Source organism: Ursus americanus, chromosome 35, assembly GCF_024610735.1.
Source record: "Ursus americanus isolate L20-20 chromosome 35, mUrsAme1.1.p, whole genome shotgun sequence".
Lineage (NCBI taxonomy): Eukaryota > Metazoa > Chordata > Mammalia > Carnivora > Ursidae > Ursus > Ursus americanus.
The window spans coordinates 24,446,073-24,466,448 of NC_142161.1; the positions used below are offsets into that span (position 1 = coordinate 24,446,073).

Below are 20,376 nucleotides of genomic sequence, written 5' to 3' on the forward strand. Positions count from 1 at the left end.
ATTTAAAACATATACTTATGTTTATCAATATCCTAAATTTATAAATTTTAACAGGTTTGTTTTAATGAACTCAGAGAAATACAGCTACATTGAGAATTTATCAATCAAAAGCTAACATTCTTTTTCTTCCAAATGGGAGTAGGAAAATAACCATCTGGACTCTGCTACGACCTTATGACAGTAAAGAAATAAATCTAAAGCTTCATGTTTTATAAAATTGTGTAAATTGTCACGGTAAGTTCTAAGACAGCTAGATTAGGCATGATACATAATGACATTTCTGTGCCGTGAGATTTTTCACAGCATATCAAGTAATCAACAGGGGCCAGCAAATTATTGGGTACCTCATGGTAGAAACAGTTGCAAACTCTACTACAATACCAATTCATAGTAGGAAAGTTAAGAAAATATGTTGTTGGTAAATCTACAGATGATACTGCCTTTTAAAATGACACCTAAACATGGCAGAGGCAGAGGGAGAAGTAGGCTCCCCGCTGAGCAAAGAGACCGCTGGGGGGCTGGGTCCTAGGACCCTGGGATCATGACCTGAAGCTGAGTCACCCAAGTGCCGCCAGAATAGACTTATTTTTTATTTATTTATTTTTTAAAGCTTTTATTTATTTATCTGACAGAGAGAGACAGCCGGCAAGAGAGGGAACACAAGCAGGGGGAGTGGGAGAGGAAGAAGCAGGCTCATAGCGGAGGAGCCTGATGTGGGGCTCGATCCTAGAACGCCGGGATCACGCCCTGAGCCGAAGGCAGCTGCTTAACCGCTGTGCCACCCAGGCGCCCCAGAATAGACTTATTTTTAATGAACGTTCTTATTTACAAAGTAGAATGGGTTCATGGAAAACATTCTGATAATATAGACAGTATCTGTTTTCCAAAGTAATCATTTATGCTTGTTTAAAGTGATTACATTGCAGATCACTCCCAGAAAGTCTAATTTAGCAGGTACAGAAGGACCCAGAAAACTGTGCTCCATGATGCCATTGTTCTGCTGCAAAAACTCTTACAAAATTTTATCCACAGCAGACACTCTTTCCATCTTCATATGCTATGTCATTTGGGCATTGTGCAAATCAGGTCAATAAACTGATTGCATTTAAAAATTTTCCTTGACTATAGAGCTGTTAAAATAAAATTTTTTTTTGTGCCAAAGATACATTTAATAGTCACTTATTTCATCTCCATTACAAAAATTATCTCCAAAGTTACCTTCAACATATTAATTAACAGAAAAGAGTAATCAAACATATTACAATATTTACAATAGAATATTCTCCCCCTCAACACATTCAACATTTTCCTTGACATTTTGCAACCAAGAGTTAAAAACATGGGAACTTTACATCATTTAAAGATTCACAAGAGTGAAACCATAAAGAGTACCTGGAGTGCCTGGATGGCCCAGTGGGTTAAGTGTCTCCCTTGGGCTCAGGTCACGATCCCAGGACATGATCCCAGGGTCCTGCGATCGAGCCCCATGTTGGGCTCCCTGCTCAGTGGGGAATCTGCTTCTCCTTCTCCTCTGGCCTCCCCCCACCGCCTCATGCTCTCTCTAACAAATAAATAAAATCTTAAAAAAAAAATACCTGTCTCTCACGTTGATTATGCCAATGGTGACCCCTAATCTCCTTCCAGTGTTAGAAAGCAACGAACTAGCCTGAATGCACTTGTTGGTTTACAGGCCCGTTTGCATGAAGATGCTGAAAGCTTAATTTATTCCTGGTGTAATTTGAGAGCTACCTCAATGATTTCACCTACTTGAAATGCACCAACTCTTCCAACTTTGAGCACAACCAGATGGGGAAAATGCTGAAGCAAACCTGGTTTGAATCTGTAAAGCACCAGGCACATGACAGGTGTGATTATAGTTATTGAAGAGTCAAACAAGGTACTAGCTTATATTTTTAAACCCAATTATTGACCATAACTCTAATGTTCATTTTGCAGTGAACATCAATCTAAAATTTTTATGAGATAATTTATAAAAGAGAATAATAGGTTATTTTGTTAGTTCAGCCTAGATATACAATACTTTAGCCTGAAAAATAAAGAATGGGGCAGAAAGCTGGAGAGTTAAATAAAACATCTATATTATAGAGTTTCTGTGTCAAGGCTTTGTTTTCTGACCTGGCAATTGTTAAAAAATCACCTCAGAAACGAAGTCACCCAGCTGCTTTATAAGACCTCAGGAACTGGAAAGTCTATCACTTCCCATGGTAATCTCCTTTCAGCTTTAGGATAAGAAGTACTTATTTATTCCTAATAGAATTCTGGCTGAGATTTAGGCTCATTTTCTCCTGCTGCACAAAAATTTTGAATAGCTAGTCAGTCTTCTATTTAAAATAACTCTTCACACGTTGCGATAAATTTTGTCCCCACTCGTTAGTAGCTGTGGGACATTGGGAAATAATAAAAATATACATTACTACTACAGCAGAAAAAAAAATGTTAACTATGATTTTTTTGTACTTCTTAGGCTTTAAAGAATTTTTGTTTGTGTTGATTTAGTTTGTTATCAAAACAATCTAATGAGGATACTGTAATCACCACGGGCTAGTGTGTTATATGTCAAACGATAGAGAAAGACGTGATAGAACAAACAAAAAAACAAAACACAAAAAATCTACTTGCTGACAGCCCGGTAGTTATAAAGATAAGCTGAGATAATAAACATGAAATACTTTTAAAAGTAATAAAGCACTGCTCAAGGGCAAGGTCGTAACATATATAATAATATACCTACTCTTTTTTTCTTATTCTACTGCAATACATTTACCCATCCCATAGGACTTTCTTCCATTTTATTTCTAATTTTTCTCTCTGGATCATGTGTATTTTAAAAATATATTAAAGAAACTAAGAAAAGCAAAATTAATTATAATAACTCACCAAGAATTTCATGCCAAGAACAACATAGTCACACTCAATTCTTATATGTTAATCTCTGATATTTACTTCTCAATATCCTGTATTCTTTTTTTAAGTGAAGCAAGACTATTAACTTTTGTAAGTCTTAGGTTTACTAAGATTTTATTTTTCTGCAGTGTAGTTTCCCTCAAGTCTTTCTCATCCTTCTTGATAAAGTTTATTTCCATATCCCATATTCTTCTTTTACCTTCCACTAGAGACTTGTACCTGGTGCTTAATAAAGCATTTCTCTAGTTTAAGGCAATTTACATCTTAGCCAATATTCCTATGTCTATCATTGCAGACCCATAATAGGAACCCAGTAAGTCTCTGATGAATGCATGAATGAATACATTTTAAAAATTATCTTTCAAAATTTTAACAACTCAGTGGAACCTGGGTTGATGAATCAACACTCGAGCACACACTTTTTTTCACCTTCCAGTAAAGTCCCAGGTGTAATCTTTTCATCAAATGTGCTGGATGCTGACTAGCTCTTTGTTGGAAAACTGACAAAGCATGTTCCATGTGCTTTGTGTATATTAGCTCACTAATTCTTCCCTACAACGTTATGAATTTGTGCGGAAATTGACGCAGAGTGTGAAGCAATTTGTTCAACAAGATCCACGAGCTAATAAGAGGTAGAATCAAAACGTACACCCAGGCACACCAAACCCACACTTTTTAAGGTTTTTGTTAATGAGAAAATTACTTTTAAATCTCTTTATTTTAATAGCATTATTTGAAAGTAAAAATTTACATTAATTGCCACTGAAAGTTTCTCAAAACCAGTTCAAATTCTATTTTACTAGGGTGATTCCTTGCACACAATCATACAAAAGACAGTCCATTCCCACGCTCTCTCTTTGCTCTTGCATTTAGCAATTCCTCCTTAATATGCCTGCAGTTATTCTGAGGTCTCTATTACTAAACACAGGCTAACTTAAGTTGCAATCTTGCTAATGTTTTGACATTCTCTACAAAAATGCTTTCCTAAAAACACCTACCTGAAATTACCAATTAACGTTCTTGACTTGAAACAGAGTAAGAAAGAGATTCTTCTACTTAGCTTTGGAATCACAAAACACTTTTAGCAATTTAGACCATAAATTTTTATATGAAGAATCCAATATTTCTCAGAATTTCTTTGAACAGGATATAGGCATGCTGTGACATTTATGAATACACGATTCTAAGGAACTATAATTTTGTATGCTGTATAAACAAACATTACATGGGAACTTAATGCAATTAAACTTTACGGTGTGCATTTACCAATAACTTTCCAGATATCATAGACTTCTCTCGGGGAAAAAAAGATGCCATGTTCCTACAGATACTATAGATATCATTTGGTCTACAAGAAACTTAACCTTTTTAAACGTTAGCTGTGGATAACAGACATAAAACATTGAGAGATAGCTCCGTACCTGTTTTATTGGAAAGTCTAAATGACACCATCTTATCCGGAATATTACATACATTCCTCACTGAAGCAATGCAGCTATAATTAGCATAGTCCTGAGGTCGAAGATTCTTTAATTTCAAGATCTTGGTTTCACCCTGAAAATGTAGAAAAGGTCATTAGAAAAAGTCAATGGTAACCAAAATGAATGAATGAATGAATGAAAGAAACATGACATGATGTTGTATTAATTATATTATCAAAATGTGGCAGCTCATCTTATTTTTTTAAGGAAAATGCCCTAAAAAAAACAAAACCAAAAACAAAAAAACATGCATTTAAAAACAATACTGTGATGTGCCTGGAGATAAACGGTAACAGACTACAATGAAAATTCATAACGTTTTCTTTGCAAACTAGCTTCCTGGGGAAAAATCTATTTCTGGTGGTAGTTATGCAAATTATTGTGCAAAGATCAGAACAGTGCACTTAATAATGGAGTTTATTCAACAAATACTGTAATCTATGCAGACTTCAACATGAAATGTTTTGAAAGGAATGCATTCTGAAGAAGAGCCAATAAATGAAACACTGTTGGTAGAACAAAGTTATTGAAGTCAATCTAATGACAGACAATTAAATTTATATACATAAATATTTTGTGTATATATATCAATGACGGATGACAGAAGCATTCATGAATGTTTCCAAAGCATTATTGTTTTTGCAATTTTATTTTTCAGGAGTTCAATGTCTAGATATTCCAGGTACATCTGCGGAACTGTAGACAGACTCAAATCAGGCAAGTAGCCAGAAAGATCTTACAAATTCTTGATGAGCCACGAAAGACCATGTAAAACATTGAAACTGTTCAAAAGGGTAAAAGAACAAACAAACAACAACAATAAAAATTAAAGGGAAAAAACCTGTCCAATTTAAAACCGGGCTTTTGAGATTTCGTTACTTTCTAAGTTCATTAATGCACCTTCTCAAAATATTCCTCTCATAAGTAACTTAATTATGGAAATGGTAAACAGTATCCCAGTAAAATTATATTTGGTATAACAACTTTCAAAATGTTATTTTTTTTCCAAATAACATCTATATAGAACCATGTGTAACATCATTCCAATTCTAAAAATGCAATATTTTCATAGACTCTTCAGAAGGTTTGGAATACTTAGTAACAAGACATAAAGGCATTGCTTGCTCATTTGCAGGAAAACTTGCTCACACACAGTCCTGGACACCTTGTTTTTCAAATGTGTCAAATAAATCTCTCCTTCAGTATGCAAGGGCACTGTGGCCACAGTTCAATTCGTTCACTGTCAAAAGTTGGTCTTAAATCAGTTACTTTCCCCAGTGGGCTAAGGAATAATCTTCTCTTTCAATTTTTTCTTTAGGAAAGACATTGTATTTTTTCTATATAAACAAAGGCAAATACCTCCCATATGAATATTCATAGCCAATGTGTGTGTTTCTAGAACTTATATTTAAAACATGCTCTCAGTGCATTACAGAGTTCTCATTTATATTAACTAAATACAATACCCAGAAAAGTATGTGCTTAGTTAGAAAGCATAGTTGAAAGAAAATGTTATACTAGAACCAGTTAACTCAGGTAATTTTTGAATGAGATGACATATCTTACTTCTTCTAACTCTGTGACTATTATTACTTAGATTTCTTCACTTTTCTTTCTCCACTCAACACTTACCTGTTTGTATTCCCTGGAACTGTTTGTCCCATAATTAATTTTGAGTTATAAAATTCCCCTAGGTGATCTTATCCTTGCTACTGCAAGTCCTATCTTCCTGCCCCCCTCCTCAAATCTATATCTCTATTCCAGAATTCTCCCTTAAGTTTCAGATACATAGACCAAATTTTTACCTCAATATGTCCATTTTGATGTCTCACAGACACCTAAAACTTAATTAACATATCCTAAACTGAACTTCAGATCTATTCCTCTAAATTTACTCTTCCTTCTTTAGTAACAAGAATCTTAGACTTTCAACTATTTCTTCTTCAAATATTCAGTATCTCCCTATTAGATCCTTTTACTGATTTTGAAACATGTTAATTCTTGACCATTCTTTTTATTTATTTTTAAATGTAATGCTCTCCACCCTACATTCTGCTAAGAAATTCCTGATTATGCTTAGTATAGTTTAAGAACACAAGCAAGTGGGGCGCCTGGGTGGCTCAGTTGGTTCAGTGTCTAACTCTTGGTTTTGGCTCAGGTCATAATCTCATAGTCATGATCTCAGGGTCTTGAGATCAAGCCCCGTATGGGGCTCCACTCGGTGTGGAGCCTACTTAAGATTCTCTCCCGCTCCCTCTGCACCTTTCCCTCCCCGCTCAAATAAATAATAATCTTTTTTAAAGATTTTATTTATTTATTTGACAGAGAGACAGACAGCCAGCAAGAAAGGGAACACAAGCAGGAGGAGGGGGAGATGAAGAAGCAGGCTCCCAGGGGAGCCTGATGTGGGGCTCGATCCCAGGACTCTGGGATCACGCCCTGAGCCGAAGGCAGGCGCTTAACGACTGAGCCACCCAGGCACCCCAAATAAATAAAATCTTAAAACACACACACACACACACACACACACACACACACACACACACACACACACACACAAGCATAGTGATCTGCAACCAGAATTTCTTTTTTAAATATGAAAATCTGATCATGCCATTTCTCTGCTTAAATCACACCAATGACTTAACTATTGTTGTTAAAGTGAACACAATATGTATTAACATGATGGTCCACCCTGTATAGTCTATTCTCCTTTCCTCCCCAGTCTCAACTCATTCGCTTAGTTCCTTCCATCCAGCGTCCTTCCATCACAGAACCTTTGCACATGCTTGGCTCTTCGTCTCTCTATGCCTTATCAATTTCATCTCATTCGTAGATCCCAATACTCTTACTTCCACAGGTAGGCCATGCCTCACCTTCTGGAAGAGGAGAAATCCCTTTTCATGAAGTGTGCTTTTATCGCTTTATAATACATTTTTATTTTTCCATTTATTTCAAGAATGGATTTATTTTCTGCCAGACTCATCCCCTTGCCAGTAAGTATCTAGGGGGCAGTGATTATGTCTGTCCTGCTCTCAGTGTTATGTTCCAAGCACCTAGCACAGGGCTTAGCATAGGAGAGACACTTTGTAAATGAATACTTTTTCAATGAAAAGTGCTATAACTACTTATATTTCACCATTCAAGGCTTTGCTTTGCACATGTTTATTTCTCCAGGATTATTATCGGCTTGGCGCCCAATATGAATTCAATAGATGCTACTGTATGTATAGTCAATATTCTAAAAGCAATCATACAGTAATAATGATTCTCAAATACATACAAAGGAGAAACAGTGTCATTTAGATGTATATTTAGTGATAAACTCTCTTTATTCACATAGAGTTAATTACATTCTGCCCATACTGTTTCTGTTTCCACTGACAATTTTAATCCATATTTTTAAAATAATATTTCAACACTCCACTGAAACAGTACCTACTAATGTCATTAATGATGCTCTTTTGTTACAATTCAATAAATCTTTCTTTTTTATGCTTCTATACTTCTCTGTTTATTTCTAACACTTTAGATTGCCTTTGCTACTTTGACAGCCCCTACATGTAGGTAATTATTATATCATAATTTAGTCACTTCTTCATTGTTTTCCATTTCATTTTCTATCTATCGTGCAAACTTTAGTCTGCAATCTTCTACTAATATATTCCCAGTGGAATGTGATCCATTATCATACTTTTACTTATTAGCATCAATGTATAGGTTCCTGACAAATCTCTAAGCAAAACAACAACAGAAAAAATACACTTGGAAAAAAATCACCAATAGTATAAAAATTAATAAAATCGAACTTCTCCAATTTTTTTCCTGTCCTTTTAACTGCAATATTTGTTAGCAATTATGATCTTGTACTTGTATTTTCCCCCACTCTGGGTCTCTGAAGATAATCTATTCTGGCTTTTTAATTCTTTTTGATTGTTCTTTTTTTATGTATTTATTTATGTCATTTATTGGCTTCTGTTTTTCCTGCATTACCCAACCCCCTTCAAAAAGAAACCACAGAAACCACCTCATACTTTGCCAATGAACAAGTTAGATTTGCCTCTTCTTCTTCTTTTTTTTTTTTTTTAAGATTTTATTTATTTTTGTGACAGACAGGGAGAGAGATAGAAAGGGAAAGAAGGAGAGCACCAGCAGGGGGAGCGGCAGGCAGAGGGAGAGGGAGAAGCCAGCTCCCTGCTGAGCAGAGAGCCCAACACAGGGCTCAATCCCAGGACCCTGGGACCATGATGGAGATTTTAATCGTAGGGCATACGATGTCATATTAAACAGTGAGTTCACTCTAACACTCCATCAGACTGGCTGCACTACCTATTTTCTCTTCTGATGTTCTTTTTAATGCAAGCCACCATTATTCTCCCATAATCCAGACTCAGAAGTCATGGCATCATTCATTTTTTACTGTTTCTCATTACCCCACATTCAGTGACATCAAGGGCTTTAGATTATTCTTTAATTTTCTTTTCATGAAATGACCTTTCTTTTCCAATCCCACAGGCATAATATTTGCTTTAGACCTTTATTTTTGACTTAACAAACATTGCTTGAGTGCTCATTTTGGCTAAGGTACTGTACTGTCTACTATGGAGAATTGCAGCTCTCCTTTATTCTAATCATTCTGTAGCTGCCACAGACATGCCTTCACCACGCCACGTCCATGCCAGAAAACTACTCAGCTCTCCTTTGAAACACCATTTCAAAAACTTTAGTTTGTCAATTGAGACCCTATGCAATCTAAGTAAAACCAATTTTCCTTATTCCTCAAACTCCTGTCATTTGCTTTGTATATTTTTTGCTTTTATTTTGCTTTTTTAAAAAAAATTATATATTTGCATCGATCTGCCTTTTCCATTATATGAGATAACTTCATGTTCCACCCCTGTCATTCGTGCAGTGCATGTTGTCAATTCAGTAAAGATTGCTGACTAGAAAAAAATAGAGCCAACTCATCGTCTTGCACATAAGCTTTCAGTAAACATTGTTTAAACATATTGACTCAAGTAGTAATAGGTATAAAAATTCTTAACATTAGGGGAGGCTGAAAGGTAGGTGTATAAATCTGAGTTAGGGGCCATCCATAGAATAATAGTTATGAATTAGAAAATGTAAATGGGAAGTAAGCCACAAGGGAAGGAAATATATAAAACAATAAGATACATCTGAACCAACAGCAATGATGCTCTGGCCATTAAAATATAGAGGTCACTACTGCAGTGGAGGTATTTCTGAAATGTTTTGTGTAGCGACATTTTTGTGGTCAGGAACGCGGCTTGTGTTTATATCATTCAAAAGTAAGAATACATATTAGGAAGCAATATTGTTAAGGCTTAAAAAAAGAATTCATGTTAACCATTGAGACGATTCCCACAAGTATGGCCCAGTAAAGAAAATGGTTTGCACACAGCATATTCAATTAATTCTTATGCAGAATGGAGCAGCAAAATGGGCACATGAGAAGAAAAGACAAAAAGAAAGAATAACTTTTACTGGGAACTCTAGATCCGTGATATCCGAACAATTCAGCTACCATGGGACTGAAGAATTATTCTGGGTGAGCTAAGATAATTTCTATCTAGTAATCAGGAAAACAAGGTACCATGATAAGTGAACCTACTGGACAGCAAATATGTAAGATTAGGCAGCGTGCCAAAGAGTGAGAGGGGCTGAAACAGACAAAGCCTATTGAAGGAATACAGAAAATAACATGCAGAGTTATGGGAGAATTTGAACCTTACCTACTTAATTAATTCACTACATTCAGGAAATGATGAAGGCATTCAGGATGACCCTGTTCCCCTCAATAAACAGCTCCCAAAGTCCATAATATTCAAAAGAATATGTAGCATAATGCATAACAAAACAGAAGATATCAATATATGTTTGCATATATATATACATATATGCTATCAAATTATATATTTATAATGATTTAGACTTTACTACTTTTAACTGGTTTTATCACATAACATTGATTTTATTCTTTTGCTCACATACATTTAATATTCTGTGATGATAGAAGGCTTTTTGCATGTGAATTTCCATGATTTGTAAAAAGGAATTTTCAGTTGATTATTGTCTAATTGTATAATTAGTCTAATTAGCCTAATTATAACTAATTATGTAATTGATGTAAATATGTTCAGTCTTGTAATTAGATGGTGTAATTACAATACACAAGATGATGTCATGAACATCTTTACGAAAGTTCTAGAAAAATAGCGAAAATGTGTTGAGTTCGTAAAATTTAAGTACATGTTTCTTTAACGTTGACCAAATTACTTGCAATACCTATATTTAAGCTTTTAAAACTATTTTTTGTAAATAAAATTTAAAAAGGAAGGCATTTTATATATTAGTCAGTGGCCCTTACCAATGTTGGCATTGTGTAGTGAAATACTGCTATGGCACTGTTTCTAAAATTCTTATAATAGAAATTAGAACTTTTTAAATATTTATTTTCAGATATCAGGAAAAAAATTAAAACTTTTTAATTCACATTTTTCTATCTCTAATGACTAATTTATTTTTAACTTATAAATTGACACTATGTGTTCGCTTACATCTTCAGTGTCGAGCGGAAGTATAAATGCATGATTTCCTCTTAAATTTATTACATTATGTTCTTATAAATTCTGTCAGACTTAGGAACTCAGGCCAATTTCACCTCAGAAACATGAGCCGTATAGGAAAGCATAAATAGGATGGTGAAATGAATATTTGATTCAAATCAATACAATTAATATGAATGAGGAAATCCTATTTAATAAAAACAAGACATCATTATTGAAGAACAAAACATAATATCCTTAAAAACTTATTTTCTAATGTTAAAAAATAAGCACACTATGATCTGTAATGTGAATTATTCTACAATATAGTCCCGGTACACTGTCCCAACTTTACAGTCCACTTCACCACCTATACCAATTACTGTTCCAGTCAACCAGAGAGACACTAGCCAATCCTGGAGATATTGTCTTCCTTCTGTATTATTAAAGGTACTATTGTTTCCACCTTGAATGCTCCATGGCATTATTGGGTGCCTCAATTTTGACAATGATTTTTACTTTGTATCATAATCATTATTTACCTTAAGTTCTCCCCATACATATCAACAAACTTAGCAGAGGAGGAGCCATTCCTAGTACTTCTAGGAGAGTTCCCCATATCTTACACATAGTAGCTCTGTTATTTTACCTAGATCTTATTTACATTATGAAGCCACAAGGCCATAGGATCCGTGGAAATAATTTAAAATATTACTAAAGTACTCCAGTACAGATGATGTTAATATGGAAAGTTTTTCCATCATGAAATACCCATGGTAGTTGATGGGAAACAACCATCCAAGAAATCAATAACACCTAAGAATTTTATATACACATAAATACACACATAAAAACACTAGCACAATAAGCAATAGGAAAATTAAATACCATTTCTATCTCATTACAAATGCCAGAGCCATTATAGGAAGGCAAAATATCTTGGGCAATATTTCAAGGATGCAACACAGAATTAATTTTAAATCTAGAGAAAATTTGATATGTAGACTAAACAATTAATGCCTTTAATATAATAACACAATTCTGGATAGTTACTTAGAAATGTGTGGGTTTATCTCCCAACGTAAAGATAAACAACTAGGTATGATAACATTGTAAATTAGAACCTACATAAAAATTACATTTTGTCATTGTAAAAATAAAGACCACAAGCTGTGTTCATTTTGCTGCTTTCTACTGCTGGTCAACCATAATTCACAGTCCATCCAAATTTCCAAGGTGGTTAGAAACTACAAATGAAGATGTTGTTTCCCATCAAGAAGATTCATGAGCAAAAAAATGTGCCCTGAATTATGTTCATCTGTGTTATAAAAATGTATTATAAAAATCCAGCCCTGGAACTCACAATCTATTATTCTAATTTTATCATTCAACAGAACTTCTACAGAAACCCTGCCTATTCTGTAACTGTGTATTTGATGTTGTATAAGACTAGTGATATTACCATAAGCACCCATTACATCCCTCCTGAAGAAACTGTGGACTTGAGTAGAGCTTCAAAATGGCAGCCCAGAAGGCCAAACCCAGAACTCTGGCAATAGGCAGTGTATTGTTTTCTAAGATGTGGGCCTACACAGCAAACTTCACCAGTTCTTATCTCCATACTACCAGACAGATTTACATATATATGTCGCCAGATTAGTCTCGGTGAACATTTGCATTTGGGCTTCCCACACAAAAGTAAACTGACTAGGCCCATTAAAAAAGAAACCCTGGGATTTCTAGGTGGCTATTTACACCTGTCTGCCTTGCCCCTGAGATGTAATTTCTTTATAAGAAACTCTCCAGAATTTCTTAAGTAAATGGCCAGCTTCCTATGCACTTATGATAAATATGCATATACACAAAGGGTCTCAAAAGCTGTATCTTAAAAGTTGATGACTCTAAATAAAATTGGCTGGAAAATTTCACGTATGCTCTCAGATTGTTCATAAAGCAATATTACACGTGATAAAGCACTAAAATCAAAACGAGGGGGATCAAGGTTTTCCTTTGCTTTGTTATAATGCATTGCCAGTATCAGTGATCCTCAGTTCAGTAACAACCTCCTCAGACTGATCTACATATTCAACACAACTTCATTCAAAATCTTATCAGAATTTTGGTAGAAATGGCACAATGATACTAAAATTTAATTGGAAATATAAGGCTAAAATATCAAAATCAATTTTGAAAAAGATGGATCTAGTTGTAAGATTTATTCTTCCCGATTCCAAGACTTATTATAAAGCCACAGTAATTAAGACAGTGTGGTATTGGCATAAAGACAGACATATAAATCCATGGAACAGAATAAATAGTTCAGAAACAGACCTAATGTACAGGGCCAACTGGTTTTCAATTTAAGTGCCAAAGAAACTCTGTGGTGAATGATCTTTTTAATAAACGGTGCTAGAACACATGTATATCTATCTGCAGAAAATGAACCTCAAACCTTCCCTCACACCATAAACAAAAATTAACTCAAAATGGAAAAAAAAAGTTGGTGAATATAAGTGAATAATGATCGTTTCAAAGTACAAAATAATATCTTGTTGATTTTAAAATAGAATTAAAATACTAGACAAAAATAACATAAAATACAAAAAGGGTAAATATTGTTAAAGTATTCTAAGTTTCTATCATTACTGAGAAAGTCATTAAGTAATAATCAGGGATGCAAGGTGTAATTTTTAAGGTAACCAATAAAAGATACTAAGATAATTTAAAACTCTTAAATAGAGGAGTAAATAGAATAATTAAAAATATTTGATAAATCAAAAGAAGGCAAGAAAAGAGGAAAGTAAAATAAAATAGGTGGGTCATGCAGAAAAAAAAAAAAAAAAGGATCAAATATACTAAAACCTAAGATCTGTCCCAACAGATTAAAACAACAGAACCTATATACTGATTACAAGTGACATATAAAGACTCATAAAGTTTTGAAGTAAAAGAGTGAATATTTACCATTTCCCCTCTACCCTCAAAAGAAACCAAATACTAACCAAAAGAGAGGCAAACCAAGAAACACACTCTTAACTAGAGAACAAACTGATGGTTACCAAAGGGGAGGTGGGTTGGGGGATGGGTGAAACAGGTGATGGGGATCAAGGACGGTACTTGTGATGAGCATAGGGCATTGTATAGAAGTGCTGGATCACTATACTGAACACTGGAAACTAATACTACACTGTATATTAACTAACTGGAATTTAAATAGAAACTTAAAAAACAAAACAAAACAAAAAACCTTGTTTAGTTAATGACAGACAAAACGGGCATTAAGGCAAGAAGCATTTTTGGAGGTACAAACAGACATTCTTAATGATAATCTACCAGGAAGATATATCATCGGGAAGATAATATACTTAGATAATCTATCAGGAAGTTATAATAATTCTGTATCTGTACGTACTAATAATATACCTTTAAAATATATAAAGCAAAAATTGATACAAATAAAGAGATAAATCTACAGCTGTCTTAATAGTTAACCTCTCTAAATAGTTTTTAAAACAGCAGACATAAAAATCAGAAAATACAAAGGAAATCTGAACAACACAATTAACAAATGTGACCTATTTGAAACAAAACAAATGTGAAGTGCACATTCTTGAGCAAGCACATAGATCATTTATGAAAGCAGACCTCAGGATTTAGCACAATGCAAGTCTCAACGAATTTCTAAAGGTTAAAATTGTTCAGAGTATGCTTTCTGATGCAGTGAAATTAGACTAGAAATTAATTCAAAACTAACTAGAAAATCACCAGCAGTTTGGAAACTAAATACATTAAGATGGATCCAGTTATAACATCATTCTCATTCACATTTCACTAAGCCTTCTTTAGTGGGTAAAGAGGGATGGAATTATAGAGAGTGACTCAAGAGTGCCTAGTAACTTGGACTCAGTTTTATTTGCACCACAGCTCGAAATCCAGACATCTCCATGGAAGTGCTGGCTCAACATTTAACACATATTTATTGAGAATCTTCCATGTGTCAGGCACTGTTCGAGTTGTTGGAAAGATAGAGTCTCTATAATTAGTGAGTTTATGTCCAAACACACAAAGGAGATAATTTGATGGATTCAGTGCTATGGGAAAAATAAAATAAAACCGGGTATTGGAAAAGTGTAACTGTGGGAGGGAAGGGATATTACTTCAGAGAGATCTGCCAGGGAAGGCTTTCTGAGGTGGCAAGTCTTCAGTGTTCAGTAGCCCCCTGCCATATTACCTAAGCAAATATGAGGAAGAATTAATAACATGGAGACCCTACACATAGACAAGGTTGGCTTCTCGGGATCGTGTGACCAGAACAGTGAGTGAAGTACAGATTAAGTAAGAGAGAACAAGGCAGAGCAAAGTCAAACATGACCTAGGTCACAATACATTATTTGGATTTATTCTAAATATTTGAAAGCCACTGGAGGGATTAAAGCAGAAAAAAGATTTTATTAGATTTACGTTTTTATTTATTTGTTTGTTTATTCATTTTTTGAGAGAGAAAGAGAAAGCGTGCATGCGCACTTGCATGAGGGTGGGGGGGAGAGGGCAGAGGGGGAGGGGAGAGGGAGAGAGAGAATCCCAAGCAGGCCCCATGCCAAGCAGGGAGCTCAATGCGGGGCTCAACCTCATGACCCTGAGATCACGACCTGAGCTAGAACCAATAGTCAGAAGCTTAACCGACTGAGCCACCCAGGTGCCCCAGATTTATATTTTTAAATGATCAGGAAGACGTTTGGGGTAAAAAAACATGGCAGCCTGTTATTTCAATATTACAATATTCCATGGAGAGAGAATGAAAGTTGTGTGATACAGTTGGACTTGTGTGTATCAGGCCTATATGTAGTATATCACCTGTGGTATGATGTAAAACTACTGGTAATGTTTTATCTATGAAAAAACCAACATTCTCCATGGCTGTAAGAACTAAATTGTCCATGTGCTGCGATTTAAGAGTTTCTATCAGATTGGCCTACAAAAGACATTTGATATTAACAAATTAAGTACATTCATAATGTAGAATTATTGAAGCATTCTTTGCTGCAACATGAATTTTTAGGACAGATACAAATACATAATAGCTATTTCAGAGGGAGAGGTAAGCAACACAGTCAAGGAACCAGAGCAGGAAAGACATCTTTAAAAAGGAGCTAAACTGCAAATATCAACTACAGCAGGTGAATCCAGAACACAGAATTTGCAAGAAAAGTCTGTTTGTTTCTTAAATACTTTTTAAGAGAACTGACTTAGATGGTCTAAGCAGCAGAGTCACGAGCACAGCCACCAAGAGAAAGACTGTGTAATACAGCACAGTAAAGGCTGATACTTATATACAAGGAAGTATTGGTACTGAAATGTTCCAATTAAAAAGTTGTTGTTTTCTCATAAAAGAATGGAGGAAGAGAAAATAAAAATTACCTTTACAAGGCAGGAACAATAGCTTTAAGTTTGAGAGCTCTCTAAGATGGTTTTTTAGAGCAGCTAACAGAAACTAGAAACAGATTCAAAAGAATGAATGAAAAGTTTCATTGTGCTTGTTTAATAAACAAATCCCTAATTATTTTGAAAGTATAATTTCCCCCCCAGTTTGGAGAGGGCCCATGTGTACATGTCCAAGAGATCAGACTGTCCTACAGGTAAGAAATGGCTATGCAGTGCTACCTCAGTACCTGTAGAAGTTATCATGTTTCACAAGATTCTAGAGGAAAACGTGTTTTCTAAATTTTAACAAGATACACATTCTAGGCAACCTATGGAATAGAAGATATTTGCAAATGACATATCTGATAAAAGGTTAGGATCCAAAATACATAAAGAACTTTTAAAACTCAACACCCAAAAAACAAATAACCCAAATAAAAAATGGGCAGACACATGCCCGTTTCTCCAAAGCAGACATACAGATGGCCAACAGACACATGAAAAGATGCTTATCATCATTTATCATCTCAGAAATGCAAATCAAAACCACAATATGATATCATCTCACATCCATCAGAATGGCTAAATTCAAAAACACAAGAAATAGGTGTTGGAGAGGACGTGGAGATAAAGGAACACTCATGCACTGTTGGTGGGAATGCAAATTGGTGCAGCCACTGTGGAAAACAGTACGGAGGTTCCTCAGAAAGTTAATAATAGAACTACTTTATGACCCAGCAATTGCACTTCTGGGTATCACCCAAATATAAGAACACTAATTCAAAGGGATCCATGCACCCCTGTGTTTATAGCAGCATTATTTACAATAGCCAAGATAAAGAAGCAGCCCAAGTGTCCATCAACTGATGAATGGATAAAGAAGATGTGGTATATATATGATGGAATATTACTCAGCCATCAAAAGAATGAAATCTTGCCATTTACAAGGACACTGATGGAGCTACAGAGTACGCTAAGTGAAATAAGTCAGTCAGAAAAAGACAAATACTATATGATTTCACTCATATGTGAAATTTGAGAAATGAAACAAGCAATAGGAAAAAAATAAGAGAGAGAAATTAAGAAACAGACTCCTCATTATAGAGAACAAACACATGGTTACCAGAGGGAGGTAAGTGAAGGGATAGGTTAAAAAGGTGGTGGGGATTAAGGAAGGCACTTGTGATGAGCATGAAGTGATACATGGAAGTGTTGAATTACTCTATTGTACACCTAAAACTAATATTACACTGTATGTTAACTAACTGGAATTAAAATAAAAACTGAAAAAAAACCCAACATGCATATTCAAAAAAAAAAAATTGACAATAGAAAAAAAATGGTAGGTGATCATTTATCTGATTTCTAAACCTTAAAGTCACCCAAGCAACTAAATACTGCTAACACATATTTTGTTAACTTTCTAACTAGGCAAATAATACCAGTAAAAACTGAAGGATGAATGATAGTATTGCAGAATGTATGGGGAAATTACGATCCTCTCTGTTGATAGAAAGCAGTCGATGCTGCGGTAACTGGAGTCGGGAGAGGGTCAGGTCAAAGCAGGCTGTGTCATGGTAGTCTCAGTATACGCAAGAATGGTTTTCCGAGCTTTATATCTTGGCAAGTCCCAGCTGTTCTATACCTTCAAATAGCAATATCTAAGTATATGCGATGTGTTCAGATGTTTCTGCATAATCATGCATTCTTCCACAGTTAATATCTAAATATTGGCAATTATATTACTTGAAAGAGGTCAGGACTCAGACACTACAAGTAAATGGTTTACTATATAAGGAAATATATTTAATGGTGAAAAAATGAGATGCTGGGAAATGCACAAACTCAGGACGACCTTCCATTATGACAGAGTTGAGAAGTGAAACGTATATTTATCTTTAATATTTTGTACTAGAATATTCATAATATATAGAATTTAGTTGTATATTGTCCTTTAACAGTCACATGATATCTCAAAAGCTACAGATAATGTGGTCAAATCCCTGTTTACCTTATTATCTATATTTTTTTCAAATTGTTATTCATGGGTATAATTATTTTGAATATTTTCCATAGACATTTTATTTAAATGTTTTTCTTTGTTAATTAGGTTTGTATTCCTTTCTAGTCACCAGAAAAGCTTTATAACAGCACTCAAGTAGTTTCACAAATTGCTGTGTCTTCAAGAATTACTAATTCTCCACTCTTGATATATATTATAGAAGAATATTTCATATCATCCACTCCATGTAAAATTAATTCAATTTTTTTATTAAATAAGTTAATGACAGTAGATAGTTTAGTTTTTATGTAATTAAGGCTCTATTATTAAGCTAAGTCAAAACCCAAAATGAACAAAAGAAATCAGAGACTTTCTCCTAAAACCACAGCCAAATGGATTTCAAGTAGATCTCTTCATTCCTTTAAAATGTATTTGCCATTGCAAATAGGAAACTCAAAATCTCTCCCTTTAAGAAATATTTTCCACAAAAAACAAAGCAGTCAGCAAATGTAAAATTATGTACTTTATAGTGAAACCTAAGTAAACCTATGTATAAAGAAATGCAAGTTAGGATACATTAACATTTTTTTTTCAAATATTAACATTTTAATTTTAACTACCACATAAAAAATTAACACACTGTCTTTTACTATTTGAGTTATCTTATCTTTCAATCAAGAACATACTGTTTTTTAAAAGGTCAGAGTTGGAGAGACTCTTTTCAAATAGACATAATATTGCATGTTACCTGGATTAGGAACACATTGTAGCAGAATGGGGTATAAATACCTTAATTCCTACCTGGGTAAAGAAGGGTTCATAAATCTCAACTCCTTTATCAGATCCTTGTAGCAATACCTCCTGACCACGTCTCCAGCTGTACCGAACAGGTGGATTGGAATTGGCCACGCACCGGAGGAACACGGTTCTCTCATAGTAAAACTGTTCTTTAGCTTCACCTATACTCTGATGAACGGTTACTACTGGGTCATCCAAATCTAAAAAATAATAAAAACAAAAACAACCAAATGACACTGTTATGAATTATATGGCTTTCACAAGTATTACACATATAAAACCTAACCCAAGGTACATTTTCATAATTGATTTTATTGCTTATCACTAGACTCATTTTTTTTTCATTTAGTTTATCGAACTTGTTTACAGAAAGTTCCAATGATAGGCAGTAAAGATAAATAATAGCTGTTTCCTAAGATCTCTGCTGGTTGAGACAGTACAAATGACTGTATTTCCAACAGAGCTCCATGAGAGAGATCGGAATCCAAGACCCTCTAATTCAAGAGATTAGCCAAACAATGAAACATAGTGACAGGGAAATAAATACCAAGCAGCTCAACTGACTCCCCTAACATACTTCTTTTCCAAACATTTATAATTGATATATTTAAAGCAATCAAAGAATTACATTTACAAATGCTTATCTTTATAGTAAGAAAATGTGGTCTTATACTGGGTTAGGTTTTTCCTTCATCTCAGATTTTCGCAGATTATATTCACTAATTTGAAATGTGCTAACAGGCATTAATATTTCTACTACTGGATATGGGGACTGAATTTTTGCCATCTTACATGCATTCTAAAGAAGGGATATATACCACAGTGGTTAGTAAACATTTCCTGGAAACAAAACAAAACAAAACAATAACTAACTATGTTGGGCTTCGTATGAACTTGGGTTCCTAGAGTCTTTCTCTCAACTGCCTGGTCCTGCCGCTGTGTGTAAAAGCAAAGACAGTAAGGAAACGAAGGGATGAGGAATGTTGCTGAGTTCCAGTAAAACTATTCACAAATGCAGGGGCCTCAGCCAGATTTGCCTCATGGGCCATAGTCTGCCATAGATTGCCAATCCCTGATCTACCATATTCCAGGTTCTTCCATTAAGAGAAGAAGAAATTAAGAAGTGAACTTGCCTTAAAACAACAACTGTATTGTATATTTGAAAGTTGCTAAGAGAGTAGAT

General features: G+C 34.6%; 1 protein-coding gene across 1 annotated transcript in view; it reads right to left on the reverse strand.

Moving 5' to 3' along the window:
- The window catches only part of MDGA2 (MAM domain containing glycosylphosphatidylinositol anchor 2), a 778,105-nt gene that overhangs the window by 275,330 nt on the left and 482,399 nt on the right, over window positions 1-20,376 (reverse strand). The window contains exons 4-5 of the mRNA XM_045799284.2: window positions 19,197-19,393; window positions 4,347-4,479 (exon numbers count right to left, since the gene is read on the reverse strand). Coding sequence (XP_045655240.1) covers window positions 4,347-4,479; window positions 19,197-19,393 — 330 coding nt within the window. The remainder of the gene's footprint in view (window positions 1-4,346; window positions 4,480-19,196; window positions 19,394-20,376) is intronic.